Source organism: Cuculus canorus, chromosome 7, assembly GCF_017976375.1.
Source record: "Cuculus canorus isolate bCucCan1 chromosome 7, bCucCan1.pri, whole genome shotgun sequence".
NCBI lineage: Eukaryota > Metazoa > Chordata > Aves > Cuculiformes > Cuculidae > Cuculus > Cuculus canorus.
In genome coordinates, this window is record NC_071407.1 from 35,743,386 (window position 1) to 35,759,009 (window position 15,624).

General features: G+C 45.4%; 1 protein-coding gene across 3 annotated transcripts in view; it reads left to right on the forward strand.

The window, feature by feature from the left end:
- The window catches only part of OIT3 (oncoprotein induced transcript 3), a 31,235-nt gene extending 15,967 nt beyond the window's left edge, over nucleotides 1-15,268 (forward strand). For all 3 annotated transcript variants that reach the window (XM_054071227.1, XM_054071226.1, XM_009566611.2), the window contains exons 5-9: nucleotides 2,358-2,480; nucleotides 7,112-7,272; nucleotides 8,108-8,523; nucleotides 12,779-12,878; nucleotides 14,330-15,268. In XM_054071227.1, coding sequence (XP_053927202.1) covers nucleotides 2,358-2,480; nucleotides 7,112-7,272; nucleotides 8,108-8,523; nucleotides 12,779-12,878; nucleotides 14,330-14,512 — 983 coding nt within the window. In that variant the 3' untranslated portion in view covers nucleotides 14,513-15,268. The remainder of the gene's footprint in view (nucleotides 1-2,357; nucleotides 2,481-7,111; nucleotides 7,273-8,107; nucleotides 8,524-12,778; nucleotides 12,879-14,329) is intronic.
- The last annotated feature ends 356 nt before the right edge of the window (nucleotides 15,269-15,624 follow it).

Sequence of the window (15,624 nt, forward strand, 5' to 3'; positions counted from 1 at the left end):
ACATCCAGACAGGGACACTTCCCTGGGGAAGGCTGCTGTGCAGAATCCTCCTAAAGTACTTGTTGTGTGGGGCCAAAAGTGACCTGTGGTCTTTGTCCCTTCCACATCCAGCAGCTGTGTTGTCACCTAAAGTGGCAGGTTTTACTCTTGAGCACTGCACTCTTCTGACAGGGCTGGAATAGTCTGTGCTGGAAAACCCATTTGTTTCTGCTGTTCCTAAAGTTGGATTTTAGGGCTTTTGATGTATCATTTCATTTCCCCTTCTGATAGAAGGGTGATGCTTATCATGAGTTTAACACTGCTGCTGGAGATTTTTACCATCTTGTTAGTGAGTTTTATTTCTAAAGATGTGTCCTTGGCTTTGTGAGCCATTAGAGTACGTAATTGACTTGTGAGCCACCTCACGGCTGTTGCTAAAAAGAACAAATGCAAGAGATTTAGCTTGATTTTAGGAGCTGGTGAGGCTGAGTAGGGTTAAGAGTATCTCAAAATTTTCTGTATAGTTTTTTACCCATTGCTCTCGCAGATTGTTCAGGCTGTTGTTTTACATGCAAAGTGTAGGGTTGAGTATGGGATTTCCATTCTTTTCTTTACATTTCAGTGAAAACCACACAGTCATTTCTAATGGCAGGCTTAGAGAGAAATAGGTTTTATAGAATTAGAGGTTTTATAGAATCATAGAATCACTAGGTTGGAAGGGACCCACTGGGCCATTGAGTCCAACTGTTCCAATTCATCATTTATGATTTGTTTATATTCTATATGCTGTTGTTTTACTGAGAACGTCTAGCAGTAGTCATCCCAAAGGGTTAAAAATATCAAGCAGTGAAGTTTATTCTTTTTTTAAAGTCATGATACTCTGTTATTTTCTTTATAATAGAAAGCAAACAACGACTGGAAATGGTCTTACTTGCCTTAGATTTTCAGATCTTCAGAGGGTATTTGGGTGACCTTTCAGGCTCTTTTCTGCAGTTGTAGTGGCTAGGAATACATTTTACAGGAAAATTCCCATCCTCAGAGGATTGCCTTGCCTGAACAGAAAAGATGGAGGGAAAAACACGACAAATCCTCCAGTTAGCTGTGCTGCTCTCTCTCCTCTGCACTTTAGAATGGGGGAAAATTTGGAGAGGAAGCAACCTTACACCATGAACCCATGCCATTCTGTCCCTGTGATAATGAATGTCAGAGCAGCCAACATCTAAGCCTAAAACTCACGAACTAGAAAAATTCCTGCTAAACAAACTCCTGTGAGCAGAGTTTTATCCTTAGCTTACAGAGGGGATACAGGAATCACTGTGCCCACTTCCGTCCCCACTGGGAACCCCAGAGGCAAAGAATGCGTCGTCTCCTCTGTTGTGTTCTCTGATGAGAACAGGAGCTGCCGACCTGTGAGTCTGTCCCCCACAAGACAGCTTCCCTGCAAATCTCAGGGCTTTACTTCTGGTGATTACTGAGGGAGTGAGCAAAGTTCCACAAAAGCTCTCCCCACTCCCACCACGTCACTGACATGAGGTCCTGGAGCACATCCAGAGAAGAGCGATGAAGCCGGTGAAGGGGCTGGAGAACAGGTCTTATGAGGAGCGGCTGAGGGACCTGGGGTTGTTTAGCCTGGAGAAGAGGAGGCTGAGGGGAGACCTTATCGCTCTCTACAACTACCTGAAAGGAGGTTGCAGAGAGGTGGGTGTTGGTTTCTTCTCCCAAGTGATAGGTGATAGGACAAGAGGGAAGGGCTTCAAGCTATGTCAGGGGAAGTTTATATTGGGCATTAGGAAAAATTTCTTCACAGAAAGAGTTCTCAAGCACTGGAACGGCTGCCCAGGGAGGTGGTTGAGTCACTGTCCTTGGAGGCATTTAAAAGGTGGGTAGATGAGGTGCTTGGGGATAGGATTTAATAGGAGACAGGTACAGTTGGAGCTGATGATCTCAAAGGTCTGTTCCAACCTAGGGATTCTAGTTTTAAGGGTATTTCCCCCATCTCCCCCCACCTTTTTGAAGTAAGAAACAACATAGAAATGTGGTTTAAGAGGATGTCTCAGAAGTTAGAAAAGGCCAAGCTGATGATTGCCTGTTCAGCCTTCTTATGTGTGCCAGTTACAGCATGTGATTTAGCTTAGTAAGCTTTTTCACAGGATTCCTTGTTAACTTTATGGTGAAATGACAGTCTCAGGAAATTGTACAATGTAAAGTATGTTTCCATTACATTTTCTTGGAAGCAAGCTCTCGCCATGCTGTTGTTTTCAAGCTCTGTGTTGGTTACACTGTGTGTTCATCATCCAGGAGTATATGTGGGACCATATGCGTAGCAGCCACGCAGCTGCCAGAGGAGCAGAGTGTGCTGATTTTCCTTTCTCTTGCAGAAATTGAAGGCTGTCACAATAACAATGGAGGCTGCAGTCATACCTGTATTGAAGTGGAAGACAGATACCAATGTGAATGTCCGAGAGGACTTGTTCTGTCAGAAGACAATCACACTTGCCAAGGTAGGTCAACAAAATCTCCCCAGCAGCCTCTGTTCCTTGGAAGTCAGGATTATGTCCGAAGGAACTTTTATTCTTGGTTTTGTTGTGTTCTTTTAGTCTGTCCTTTCCAGTTTGGTTAATGGAGCTTTGTCATTAGTGACAGGTCATCAAAAACTGAGAGCCTAGAGGCACTGCTCTTTTTACCAGGCAGGAGAACAGAGACACAAGACCCAGCTGGGTGCCTCTTGCATCACAGGCAGTTTTGGCAGTGTTCACTTGCAATATTATATTGCTTGCTTCAGCTCTGTACGCCTTTGACAAATTTATGCTATTAGAACTGAAATTTTCCATGCTTCAAACCAGGCTTTTGTAATTTCAGCTAAAATGGTTCAGTCCCTTCCAAGAATGGGGCTAAAGAGAAAAGCCATTATTTGCCCAAGTATCTCTGTAACCATTCCAGTAAGCATCCCTATGTCTTGGAGTAGGACACTAGTTCTGATACGAGGTGTTTCCGCTGTCCCTTGGAAAAGTGCCCAGGATAGCATCTGAATATTGATGACTTGCTTCTGCTGCACAGAGGCACAGGCAATGTTATCCTTAGAAGAGCTTCCATCTCATCTTCACTCCATTCCTGTATGGAGGGAGTCCTTCTTTCTGACTCACTCGCACCTATGGCATGCACAAGAAAAAACATGTTCCCTGTTTTTTGTTGCAAGAGCTGAGTGAGATTGCCTTTGCAAATACATCCAGGCTCACAGAGGTCAGTTTGGCAGTGAATGCAGGGAGCAGGGAGAAGTTCCTGAGGGCACTGCAGAGCAGTGGGGCTGTAGCTCCTTGTGCAATGACTTCTTACAGTCCAGGACTTGCCCTTCGCGTAATCCCACAGCTGAAACCATGAGGTACTGAAAGGATCAAGAGATGTCTGCTATGGTCCTCTGCTGAAGGGACATTCAGTCAAAATGGCACGTTGAGGAGAGCTGTGTGGGCATGTGAAAGGCAGACAGAGGTAGTGCTCTCTGGTGGGCGACATCTGACTTGCCTGGCCACTTCTCAGCCATGTCAGGCTCAGCATGAAGCTGGAGATGGTGCACTGCTGCCCTGGTGGAAACAGACCTCATAGTTCTCTACTTATGTTCTGCCTCGGTGGGCCCATGAGGAACCTGTGTGGTGGCTTTCAGACATTTGCTAATGGGCTGGGCTCAGGCTGTAGCCAGGACAGGATCTAAAATGCAGTAAAAGGGAGCCTGTCATGGGTTAATTCACTTGAGCTTTAGATCATACCAATGAGCTGGTGTTACCTGATGTGTTTAGAATCTTCCCTACTTTGATGTGTTACAAAGTGCCCCGACACCCCTTAGAGGAACTGGTTCAGACTGTGCGGTAGCCAACCAGGCAGGTATGCCTTGTAGAGGAAGTTGGATTTGTTCTGCTTAATGAAATTTCTGCTTTTTAAGCTTTATAGAAATGCAGGGCACTGTTTTCAGGGGTAAGCACCAACCACATGAGGTTCAGTAGTGCCTACTGCTCCAGCAGAGTCAGGTGAGGAGGCAGAGATGGGGATTTCCAAGAGCTGTGATTATACTTTCTGGTTGAAGGTCTGATTGATGGAAAAAGAAAAGAGCAGTGTTCTTCAATCGTGGCTCCCTGAAGCAACTCCAGCAGGGTTAGAAGGCCGTGCATTTCCCAGCCAGTGTTTCTCCTTCTTCTGAGGCTGCTAATGAGACCAGCAGCGCTGCTGGGTGCCAAGCTGGGGCATGGGATACGGCACCTCGTACAGCGAGATTGCTTATTCTTTTGCATTTCATGAATTTATGTCCCCACTCAGTGGTCTGCAATTCTGAACAGGTACGACAGAATATATCTGGAACTGTAACACACAGTTTTTTTTATGGCATCTAATCAGATTTATAGTGGTACAGTTGACAGTGCAGGGCAGGCAGTTGGATCTGCAGTCTCTCAACCCTCCCCTGCACTGTCTGTACATTCTGAACAAATATCTTCCACAGAAGTCTCAGCCTTGGCTACAATTTTGCCTGCAAAACTTTTGCAGACCACCCTAGTATCCCTCCTTTTTCTGAAGTCTGATGGTGAAATGCTTTTCTCCCCTTTCCTGTGCTCAAGCCTTATGTACAGCTAAGAAGGGTAGAATGCTGTAGCTTATTTGTGTTTGTAGAGGTGACTCAGGGCTCCCCAGCACGAGAGAGCCTGTTCTACCGAGGAGTCTGTGCAAAAGGATAACCCATGCCCCAAGCAGCTGTACTTTGAAGGAGCACGGAGAAGCCATAGGCTGGACGGGGAACATTGACGTCAACACGACAGCAAAATGAGTGTTGGAGTTACCACAGAAGCTTCCCACCAAGGTCAGGGTACTTGCAGGCATTGGTACAGAATTTAAAGTGGTAATGAGGAGGCTTTCCTGGGAGCTCTGTGGTGTATGAAGATGGAGAACCGAAACATTTGGCAAAGACTGGGTGAGGCAATGGGGAGCCTCCCAGGCTGGGGTGAGTACCGGGCAGGGATGCAAGAGGTGGATGTTGACAGCAAGTCAGGAGAGTGCAGCTCTCTTAACAGATGCAAGAAGCTGTGAATAAAAGAGGATTGCTTGGCACTCAGGGTAACTCTTTTCTGCTGGGCATCTCAGTGTTGCCAGTCCGGACCATATCGCTTGCCCTAGAATAAGATATCTGCACATAGTCATGGCTGCCTCGCTCGCTGCTTTCCAGCTCCCCTGACGATGTGGTTACTGGCGGTCTGTCTTGGGGGACCTGGGCCTACTTGGAGCAGAATCTCACTGATGCATGCAGCCTGTCTGCTCGCAGCACCACTGTGGAATCGGTAGAACTGAAACACTGTTCTCAGTGTACTCTCCTGTGTACAAACATCTCAGCTGGTTTGAATTGCCTTACCAGTTACTCTGCGGTAGTTAGGATGAAGAGTTTCCCAGAGTGTTTTCCCAAATAGTGCTGAGATGGCTTGAATCAAAAGTGAATCTGCTCACAGGTTTCATTCACTTATTTCTTCTGTGCCGAGGTGCTGGGGTGCACAGAGATGGCTCCTGCAGTGCCAGAGCAGAGGTTCAGTGGGTGTCTTCTCTTTCTTCCCCTTTGGGCCAAAGACATTTAGAAACAGAGATAGCCTGAACCAAATCAGCCCTGTACTTTGGATAATTGCAGGTGAGATCCAAACTGTCTTACCCTGAATTACATCTGTATAAAAGCATTACATTTTCGTATTCATCAAGGAGTCACTAGAACAGTGAAGCTTTAAATCCAAGTTGAGCCCAACAGTTCTCCAAAGGATATTCATCTCTGCGTTGCACTGTGTTCTCCAACTCCCTTTGTCTCTTTGCGAGCTTTGCCATTTGACATGCTTGATTATTCCCACTTGCCTTCTACTGTGGATGGAAGAAAAGTTAAGGTGATTCTTAGTTCTTTAATTTTCTGTTCTAACCTAGCAATGAGAGAGCATTGCTTTGGGCACACTGTATATATTTCAGCATATCACCTTGAAAAGATCAACTTTTAATAAAAAATACTCCCTGCAGATACACAGTAACTGTTACAAATACCTTAGCTGGGACATGAGGAGCTAAAAGCTTTTTTAAGGGAGCTAACAGTGATGTTTTCTCAGTGTGCTTTGTATTCAAGGTGCAGAGTCCTGGATTGCATAATAAACTTGATTGAAATTAAGGGAAGGGAGATCATATGAATATCAAGGATTGGGACTGTAAATAATTTTAGAAAAAGGTTGGGGAGCTAGAATATTTGCAAGAAGTTTGTAATGTGCTTTTAAAATATGATAAATGGAAATTCTGCACGGGTTTTGTTTTTCTGGCTGAGAAGAGACTAGAATGTATGCACCGGTGCGCTTGTCCTGTGCCTGACTGAATGGATCTGTATACACCTAAGGAATAGCAATTACTTTTTTATTGAAGTTTATTCCCTCTTCTTTCCTTTTTTTACATTTTGCCCAATCTCTGTGTTTTCTCCACTTCTTATGTAATGGAATTTTAATTTTAAAAAGTTGACATGGAGATCTGTATTAAAATTCAAAGGTTGGATGGAGGTGGAATGAGTGAGCGGATTTGGCTTGTTTGTCAGAGTTGGGTTTATTGCTTATTAAAATATTATTATGGCATTTTGAGGTACTTCCATTTTAGCTCAGCATCTATATGGAATTACTTTGCCTTGTTTTGACATGTCCTGGGTTTAATACAAAATCTGAGAAAGGCTCTTAAAAAATGACTTTGCTTGGGGCCGTTGTGAATTTGATATCCGTATCTGGGAAATGTTCTTCCAAGGACATAGCAGTGCAAGAGATACCAATCAAACTTGAGCAGAAAATTAAGTACAGCTGGAAACACTGCATCGCTGGGTTCCTGAGGCAACTGCAGTGGTCATCTTTGTTGTCTTTTGTGGCATTGCTACGCAAGGAGAATTTGGGGCAGTGGTAGCTCGGGAAGTTGGTGTATGTAGATGGGAATGTGAGATAGGTAGGTAGATGACTGTGGTTAGGTAGTATCATAAACATAACATACCGTTGCCCTTTTTTGCTTTAATAGTAGTTGGTGTAGCCCTTCCCCACCTCCCTGACACTGATACTCCCCAATAGTTTTGTAGTGCACACTGTTACTCTGGGGACTTTTCTTGTAGTTCCAGTGCTATGCAAGTCCAGCTCTATTGATGTGAGCATCCCGAAGGACCTGGTTGGAGGCCTGGACCTCTCCCTCATCAACACTTCCTGCAAAGGAGTATCCAATGGCACTCACGTCAACATCCATTTCTCCTTGAAGTCCTGCGGCACTGTTGTAGATGTATGTATGCATACATCGTGTATGTATGTTGTAGATGTATGTACACCTGTTGCTGCCCTGTCTCTTGGGATCTCTCAGATTTGCCTGTGGCTTACTTGGGGAATAAAGTTGATTTAGCTGTACCATCAAAGCAGTTTCCTGTGTTGCCATGCAGCTTGCCTCAGAATAGACCTGGGGTGGCATCGCAAAGCAGGAGAGCTTGTTCCGTCTCCTCTCCAGTGGCCTGCATCTATCAGCATGGGTACTGCTTTAGCTCATCCTGCGCTTCACAGAGGCAGCTTCACCATCATTCCAGTGCAGAAAGCTCAAGTGGTGTCACTCTTTACCCTCCTGTTGAGACAGAATCTGGTCCCCAATAATGTTTCAAGGGTAATGCTGGCAACTGGTTAGAAACCAGCATGTTCATCTAAGTAGATGCAATTGGATAGCAATTGGAAACAGATTCCTCTGCTTCATGCAGCAGTACAGCACATTAAAGTTGACAGCAAATTAATCATAGAATCATAGAATCCCTCGGTTGGAAAAGACCTTTGAGGTCATCAAGTCCAACTATACCTGTCTACTGATAAACCCTATCCCTAAGCACTTCATATCCCTGTCTTTTAAACACCTCCCTGGGCAGCCATTCTGGTGCTTGATAGACCTTTCAGTGAAGAAGTTTTTGATAGAGCCATTAGGTCATAGGTAAGGATGAACATCATTCTGGTTGCAGCATATCAATTCACAAGCTGTACTTTCAGTGACTAGTTAATGTCTGAGTTTCCTCAACAAGGTAAACTCAGCTGCTAATCTGAACTCTGAGAGGTTTTTCCTTGAACTCCTTTCTTTGCTGCAGGTAATAAATGATAAAATAATTGCTACCAATCTGGTGACTGGCTTGCCAAAGCAGACTCCGGGAAGCAATGGGGACATCATTGTCCGCACCAGCAAGCTGCTGATCCCAGTGACCTGTGAATTCCCACGCCGGTACACCATCTCTGAGGGTTATGTGCCCAACCTCAAGAACTCACCCTTGGAAATCATGAGCCGCAACCAGGGCATCTTTCCCTTCACTCTTGAGATCTTCAAAGACAAAGACTTTGATGAACCCTACAGAGGTGCAATTCCCACCCTCAAGCTTCGGGACTCTCTGTACTTTGGGATTGAACCCTTGGTACATGTAAATGGACTAGAGACACTGGTAGAGAGCTGCTTTGCTACTCCCACCTCAAAAATTGATGAGATCCTGAAGTACTACCTGATTCAAGATGGGTAAGTTCACTGTTCTCTCTGTTGCTGGCTTTTAGACGGGAATTGGTAGTGGGGCTAAGTTGCATTGCCTGTGTGGTGCAGGGAATGCCGTCACTTCTCCACAACAATCTGTCAGCTGTGTTCCTGGCAATCCCCAGCAGCTGGGCCATCAAGCTGGAACTCTGTCCCATCAAAAGTGATGGGAGAAACAGTGGGAGGCAGCTTTTATGGGACTTATTTCCCTGTAACTAGTCTTGTGGATAATTGAGTTGGCTCTCATAGGATAGATATCCTTCCTGATATTGTCCTGCCAGCCTGCAGAGTGCCAAACCAATCGGCACAACCCCCTGAAGGCTGTGTGCCACTGCCACACAGCCACCACAGCAGTTGGAGCAAGTTTCTCAATTTTCCCATAATGGCTTTATCATAGCATGAGCTGGAAGACTCCAAGGCTGGTCCTGGTTGGGGCTTCAAGAGCTCCCCTTGCATTGCTCTCTCTCTAATGCCTGTCTATGCAGTAAGCTCATGGTCCCTCAGTTTGGGACCTTGGGTTTAGTGAATTATTTTCCACAATACGCTAGTGAAAAATGTTTGGGTTTGGTAAATTTTCCAGATACGCTAGTACACTCAGAGTGGATCTGTGAGTTCCCTATAATGGGTTGGTGTCAGAGGTTTGGGGAGCACTGCTGAGGGCTCTGCTATGGCTCCTACATTCTGCCGCGCCCTGTTTTCAGATCCTTCTTTGGATGCTAATAGGAGATTGCCATTGTGCAACATTGCTGTGGGGTGTTTGCATCCAGCAGTGCCTAACCAGACAGTGCTGTGGAAATGTCAGAGTGAGGAACCAGTCTGCTATCATCTAGTGAGGAAAGCCCAGACACAGTACTATCTAAGACACTCCCAAGTATCACAGGCCAACAGTCAAGGGGCTGTGTTCTGCCTTCAGACCATCTAATGAGGACAAAAGTTACTTCCTCAGCTGCCAGGCTAAATCATCCACCGTTACAGCTGGTAAGGACAAGTCCTGTGTGACTGTCTTGTAGCAAGAGGGTTCTGAGTACAGTACACAAAAATACTGGTTTTATTTCTATCCGACGAAGGTTCCAGCTTTAGCTTGCTTTCTCTCCATCCTAGGCTGCAGTTTTTTTCTGCCTGAAATTTCTGGGGTTTATAAGCAGATTTGTAATGAAAGGATTGATTTATTGACCCCCTAGCTTGGCTTTTCCTGTGGACCTTTCACATTCCTTCACTTCCCACCATGAGTGAAAATGATGGGATTCAAAACAGTGGCCAAACCCTGAGCTGAATAGGAGAGGGGTAAGGCAGAAAAATGTCATCTCTTGAATTTGCTGCACTTTGAGGGTTTATGACACCAGTAGCCCCTTTGGTATAGTTATCCTGCAGAGGGCATTCAAACATTAGCATCAAAAATCGGGCTGAAGCCTCATCCCGCTTGCTCTCCAGCCACCACTGCAGGCCTCAGCGTCACCAGACATGCCAGCCCTCCTCTGCTGTGCTGTATTTCAACAGAACTGCTCACTTAGGCCCAGTGCTATGGAGCTATCTGGAGTTCTTTGGCTCTCTGTGTGCTTGCAGCAATTAAAAAGTAAAATTAGCTGCTGATTTGTCCCTGCTCCAAACAGTTCTGTAATAACCCAGTTTCCTTCCATCAACCCAGCCCCAAAAGCCCAAGGCAATAAAGTTGGGATTTTTAATCAGTTCGATTATGTAAGATCAGACCTGCAGGAGTTAACTGCAGCTTCCAAAGGGAAACAGCATTTAAATTTGAGGTGCTATACTGTAGAGTGAGGGATGGGAAAAATCCTTCTGCTGCTTTCTTTCATATTACTTCCCTCTCATCTCCACCTGGCAAGCGGTGAGACCCCTCAACCCTCTCTCTGTGCTGATGTGACCTCACTGGAAATCAGGATTTTCCCAGATCCCTCCCTGCCTTCTCTAACCTGGGCAGCCAGCCCCGAAGCAGCTCTCCTGCTTCTGATCTTGTTCTTCCTCTTTCTTCAAACAAAAGTAAATAAAAGTCATTGACTGATTGCACAGACAATAAACATTGCAGCTCTCTGGGGCTTCTGGGGCAAGGTCATGTCACTGAGGGCAATCTCTTGTGATCTGGAGCTGCGATTTCTCTGAGCATGATGTGGTTAAGGTAGTTCCATTGCAAGGCTTGTCTTGTTACACCTCAAGCTACCCCTTGTTTGCAGGGTGAGGTGGTGCATTTTATCCTCCGAGCCTTTCCACCTTTTGGCTCCCCGGTAAGAGGGGCAAAGCGCACCTCCCATGGCACAGCCACTCTCAGCTCGCCTAACCTGAGCACACTATGCACAGAAAAGTGTTAATTTCTCTGTATCCTGACCAGTGTCACTCATTTTCCTTCCATACCTGTGCTCCCTGCCCCTTCTCACCTCTCCAAGGTGCGAAGCAGGGTCTAAGGATTTCATAGGAGGGTGGGATGTGGTGTGGCCCCCCCCCACAATGCACATTGCTTGATTTTCTGACTCTGGAGGTTTCTGAGCTCTTTTTGTCATGCCACAATGCATTTGTTAGAGCACTCTGTAAGGCACTTGTAGGGGTCCTATTTATCCGTGGGTCCTCCTCAGTTTTCCTTCTTCCTAGCCCCAAAACAGTTAGTTTTCTCCACTGGTGTGGAGAACCTTTGGCAAATCTGGGACTTATGATTCAGTTTGAGCCAGTGTCCAAGCATCATCACAGTTTATATGCCTATAAGTTGACTTTATAGTTCCAAAGCTTGGCCATCCACTTATGAAAAGTCTTTAGCTGTCATTCTTTAAAATCTGATGCCTTCAGGAATGCTACTTTTGAAAGCAATTCTGTCCTAAATGCCTTAGTAACATCTAGTGTTTGGCCTCAAGGGGGAGGAATCTATGTCAGTTTTTCCAGACGCACAGTGTTAATTTATCAGCTCCTCTCGGATGAGTTTTTATATTTGCCTCTCAGGTAAGTTAACTCAAAAAGTGCTGCAGACAGGGATCCCCTTCAGACTGTGACCTCCACTGGCTGAGAAAAGCTACAGAAATACTGTACGTGATGATGCAAATAATGGTAGGATCAGAGCAGTGCTTAGCACTCGCGTGAACGTGCTGAAGGTAGCGGAAGGGTGATTCTGGGAGGGATTGCAGTAGGGTGCCGCCTATGGAGCCTCGTCAGCCAAACAGTGCAGAGATTTCCAAATACATGTTCTGGTGAAAGCAGAGCTACATATAGACGTGGAGTTTGCTGCAGTTTGATAACCGGATGTATGAAATGTCAGCATTTCTGATAATGCCTGACATATTTCTGTTGTGAAGAAGGATGCTGTATTTTGGTGCAAGAGCAGAACTTCAGCTGTCACACGGGTTCCTCTTGCCTCTTCCACCACCATTCTTTTTTATTCTTTTAATGACTTGCAAAGGCCACGTTTCTGGAATTAACTTGCCCAAAAGGACAAGCTGCATTGTAGTGCAATATAATAGCAGCCCCTGGGCCTCTCAGAACGCCTAAGGCTTACAACAGGCAGCAGGAATTATCAAATCACCATAACTTTTTGTCTTGCTGTTTCCCCGTCAAACTTTAAATGGGCTGTAACACTTCATAAACAGACTGAGCCTGAAATTTTACTTTTTATGAAAGCAGTGAATTTTCTTGCAATTCTATGACCTCTCATGTGACCGTACAGTGCTAGCGGTGAAGAAATTGAAATTATGAATTTAAGTGTAGTGAATTTGAGCTGTCTGACCAAGTGCAGCAGGAAGAAAAATGTGAATGATGTAAAGGAAAATAGATCTGGATTTTTGTGGTTTTCATAATCTGTGATATTTTAGTCATGTGGGTGATGGCTTCTTCATTTTGAGCATGATACATGTGCATATATATGCGTATAAAGAAAGCACATCATCCATTGTATGCATTCTAACAGTTCTGTTGATCACTGCAGACTGTTGCATGGGAAGGTGAGATGAGGACAGATGTGCCTGCAGCTCTCTGGCAGTCCCTCTGCCAAGGGGACTGGACCACGTCCTGCCAGCTCTCTGCTGCTGAGCTATTCTTTGCCTGGAGATGCTATTATCATCACTAGTTTTCCCCATCATTCCTGAATTTTCTCCTGTGGCCAAAGAGGAAGTAACATGGAATGTAGTTTAGCTTGAGAGAGCCAAGCCCTCCTCTCCCTTCTCTTGCTGTATAGACTGGGATGTTGGGGTTTTTTTTCTTTTTTCCATTTCTGGGAAACCCATTAATGCCTCTCTCCCTCTGCTTTCCTCAGCTGTGTTTCTGATGATTCAGTGAAACAGTACACGTCAAAGGACCATCTTGCCAAGCATTTCCAGGTTCCTGTTTTCAAGTTTGTGGGCAAAGACAACAAGGTAAGCTCAAAACCCACCTCTTAGATACTGCATCAGCTCTGATTTGACCGAGGAGTCTCAGCACAGCGTTGGCTGCATTAGTGTGTGAAGGGGAGGGATGGCTGTCCTGAGGCAGATGCTGCTGTTCCTGTCCAGCATTTATGTTTTTCAGGAGCCTGACACAGATGTTTTAGGAGATGGTGATGAAAACAACTGAAATTAAATAAAATATGAAGGATAGCTGTGGCAGATCAGTGCCATAGCAGGTTAGAATCATTTTTTTTCCAGGGTAGTCTAAAGGGACCGTTGTATGCTGGGTGAGAAAACTATTCCGTTTCCAGTCACCAAACAGAAATCTGGGGAGTTAGGCACATTACACAATGTCCTATGCTTTAAACAAGACAGTCTACAGTTTTCCATCTCTTCAACCTTAGATCTTCTCTAGCTCTTGGGAGTACAGATGCCAGGTTTCCAGTTTGATTGAATGCGAAAGTAGGCACTCCAGACTGGTGGCACTCTGTGGCAGAAGCTTTGTGGTGGGAGGACAGTTGAGAGATAATGCCATTTTTGTAATGCAAATAGCTTTTCTTTACTGTGCAAGAAGAAATCAGGTCTTTCCATCACTATTACTATGCTCAACCAGCACTGCTTGCTGCAAAAGACATAAAGATGCCTCTTCAGTTCCTGGAGAGCCTCAGTAGGGTTAAAACGAATGAGATTATAAAATTCAGAAATTTTGCTTGGCCATCTGATTGCCAATGTTGCCTCCAATGTGCATCCTCCTGGCCTGTGCAATGGATTTTGCTTCAAACCTCACCTTTGACCAAATGTTCACAAATATTTGCTTCCTTAATTCCTGCTTGCAGAGATCTTGCTTACTTTCCTTGTCATTAAGAGGGCAGAGAGCAGCAGTCCTGTTGCTGTCTGCCTTTGCTGTGCAAAAAGAAAATGCATCTGTCTCCCCTCAACTACCAGACTTAGCCCCTCATCAACCTGTGTTTTCCTCCTTTGCCCCTTGGTCTTCTAGCTTTATGTTTTCTCAGCTCATGACAAATTCCCTTGAACATTTTTATCAACCCATCTCCTTCGTGTGTTCCTGGCTTTCTTCCCACCATGCAGCTCCTACTGGTCCATGTGAGCTCTTCCAAACTTATCCTGGCATTTTCATCCCTTCCTCTGGAGGATCACTTCATGCCTTCCTATTCTCTGTCTTTGCTAACAGACAGATGCTGTGCTTTGACATCGCAGCCAGGCACTCTGGAAAACATACCGTCTCCTGGGCACAGGAGGAAAGGGATGGAGTGGTTAGTTTGGCTGTGGATGGCCACAGTGGATGTGGACCACTGTGGTGGGGATAGAAATGGCTGTATCATGAGAATGGTGTTGCTCGTGCTCTCCGAGAGCTGGCAGCACTGCCAGTCTGATTCCCTGGGCTGCGCATTGACTTGACCTGCTGTCTCACCACCTTTCAGGAGGTGTTCTTGCACTGCCGCATCCTCGTGTGTGGGGCACTGGACGAGAGCTCTCGCTGTGCCCAGGGCTGTCAGAGACGGGTGCGCAGGTCGGCTGCAATGGAGAAGGAGGAGGAGGAATCTGGTCATGTGGCAAACCACATCCTGACAGGTGGCCCCATCAGAATCGAGTTGGATGACTAACACCCACCCACTGGAACAGCATCTCTGCCTGAGACCAACATTCCCTATCAATGTCTTCTTTCAGGGTGTTGGAGAAACAAGAGGTGTTTGGTAAAGCCCCACTTGAGCCTCAGGGCTTGTTTCCCTAACCGTGTGGTGATATTTGTGCAGGATGTTGGGCACATGAGGCAGCCCTCAGAGTGTGACCCAGACTGCGGAACATTCATTTTACCTGTGTTTCTTCCCAAGGCCCCACTGATTTGCAAGCCTGAAGCATCATCCGACATTGTATTTCCTTACATCTGCCTGCAGGCTCTATAGGACTGTGTGTCCTTGACTAAGCAAATGTTATTCAAGCCCTTCTTTCATCAGAAAATACAAATGGTATGAACATGCTCGCTATGCAGTTCTGTGAATGATGCTGAAGCTTTCGGATGTGCTGAGATTTTGAATGACTGTTAATAAAAAAGAGCATCAAAATATGTATCTTGTAATGTGTAAGTACCTTAGAGCTATAAAACAGCTGTCATTAAAGGCAGCTAAAGCTCAAGTCCATCATAGGCACATTTAAATGTTATTTTTAAACAGTAAAATGTATTTAATAAAACTTGACTTTTTTTAGTGTCTTTTGATAATTGCATGCAGCTTAACAGTGTTCCCTCTTGTATTTAGTGTATCGTTATTTTTCTCCTTGCTTTTCCACCTCCAGAAGTGTGACCTTTGTAAGTGCTGTAGTGCCTTGATTGTAAGAGAAAGACCATTAAACATCTGTAAACACCTCCCAAAAGTGTGCTGCTACCAAGTCTTTTTTCAAAAGTTGAAATGCATTATCCTGGTTTAGAGAGGCTGTGGCTCTAACAAAGGGGTTAAAGGAGCACACATTAGGAGTTTATAGCAATCTGTCCTGTGGGCAGTTCTTGGGACGGGGCTGTCCCCAGTGAGCCTGGTGACAGGAGATGTGGCAGCTGTGTTGAGTGGCTGTCTGCGTTTGCAGTCCCTGGTGGGTGAGCGCTGGCTGGAGACACAAGTGCTGGTGACAGTGGCTGCATTGAGCTTGTCAGGAATCCACTTGGGCTGTCAAACTTCTTCCAAAGAAAATATAATGCATGATCAGCTCCGGCTCCTCTGGGCTT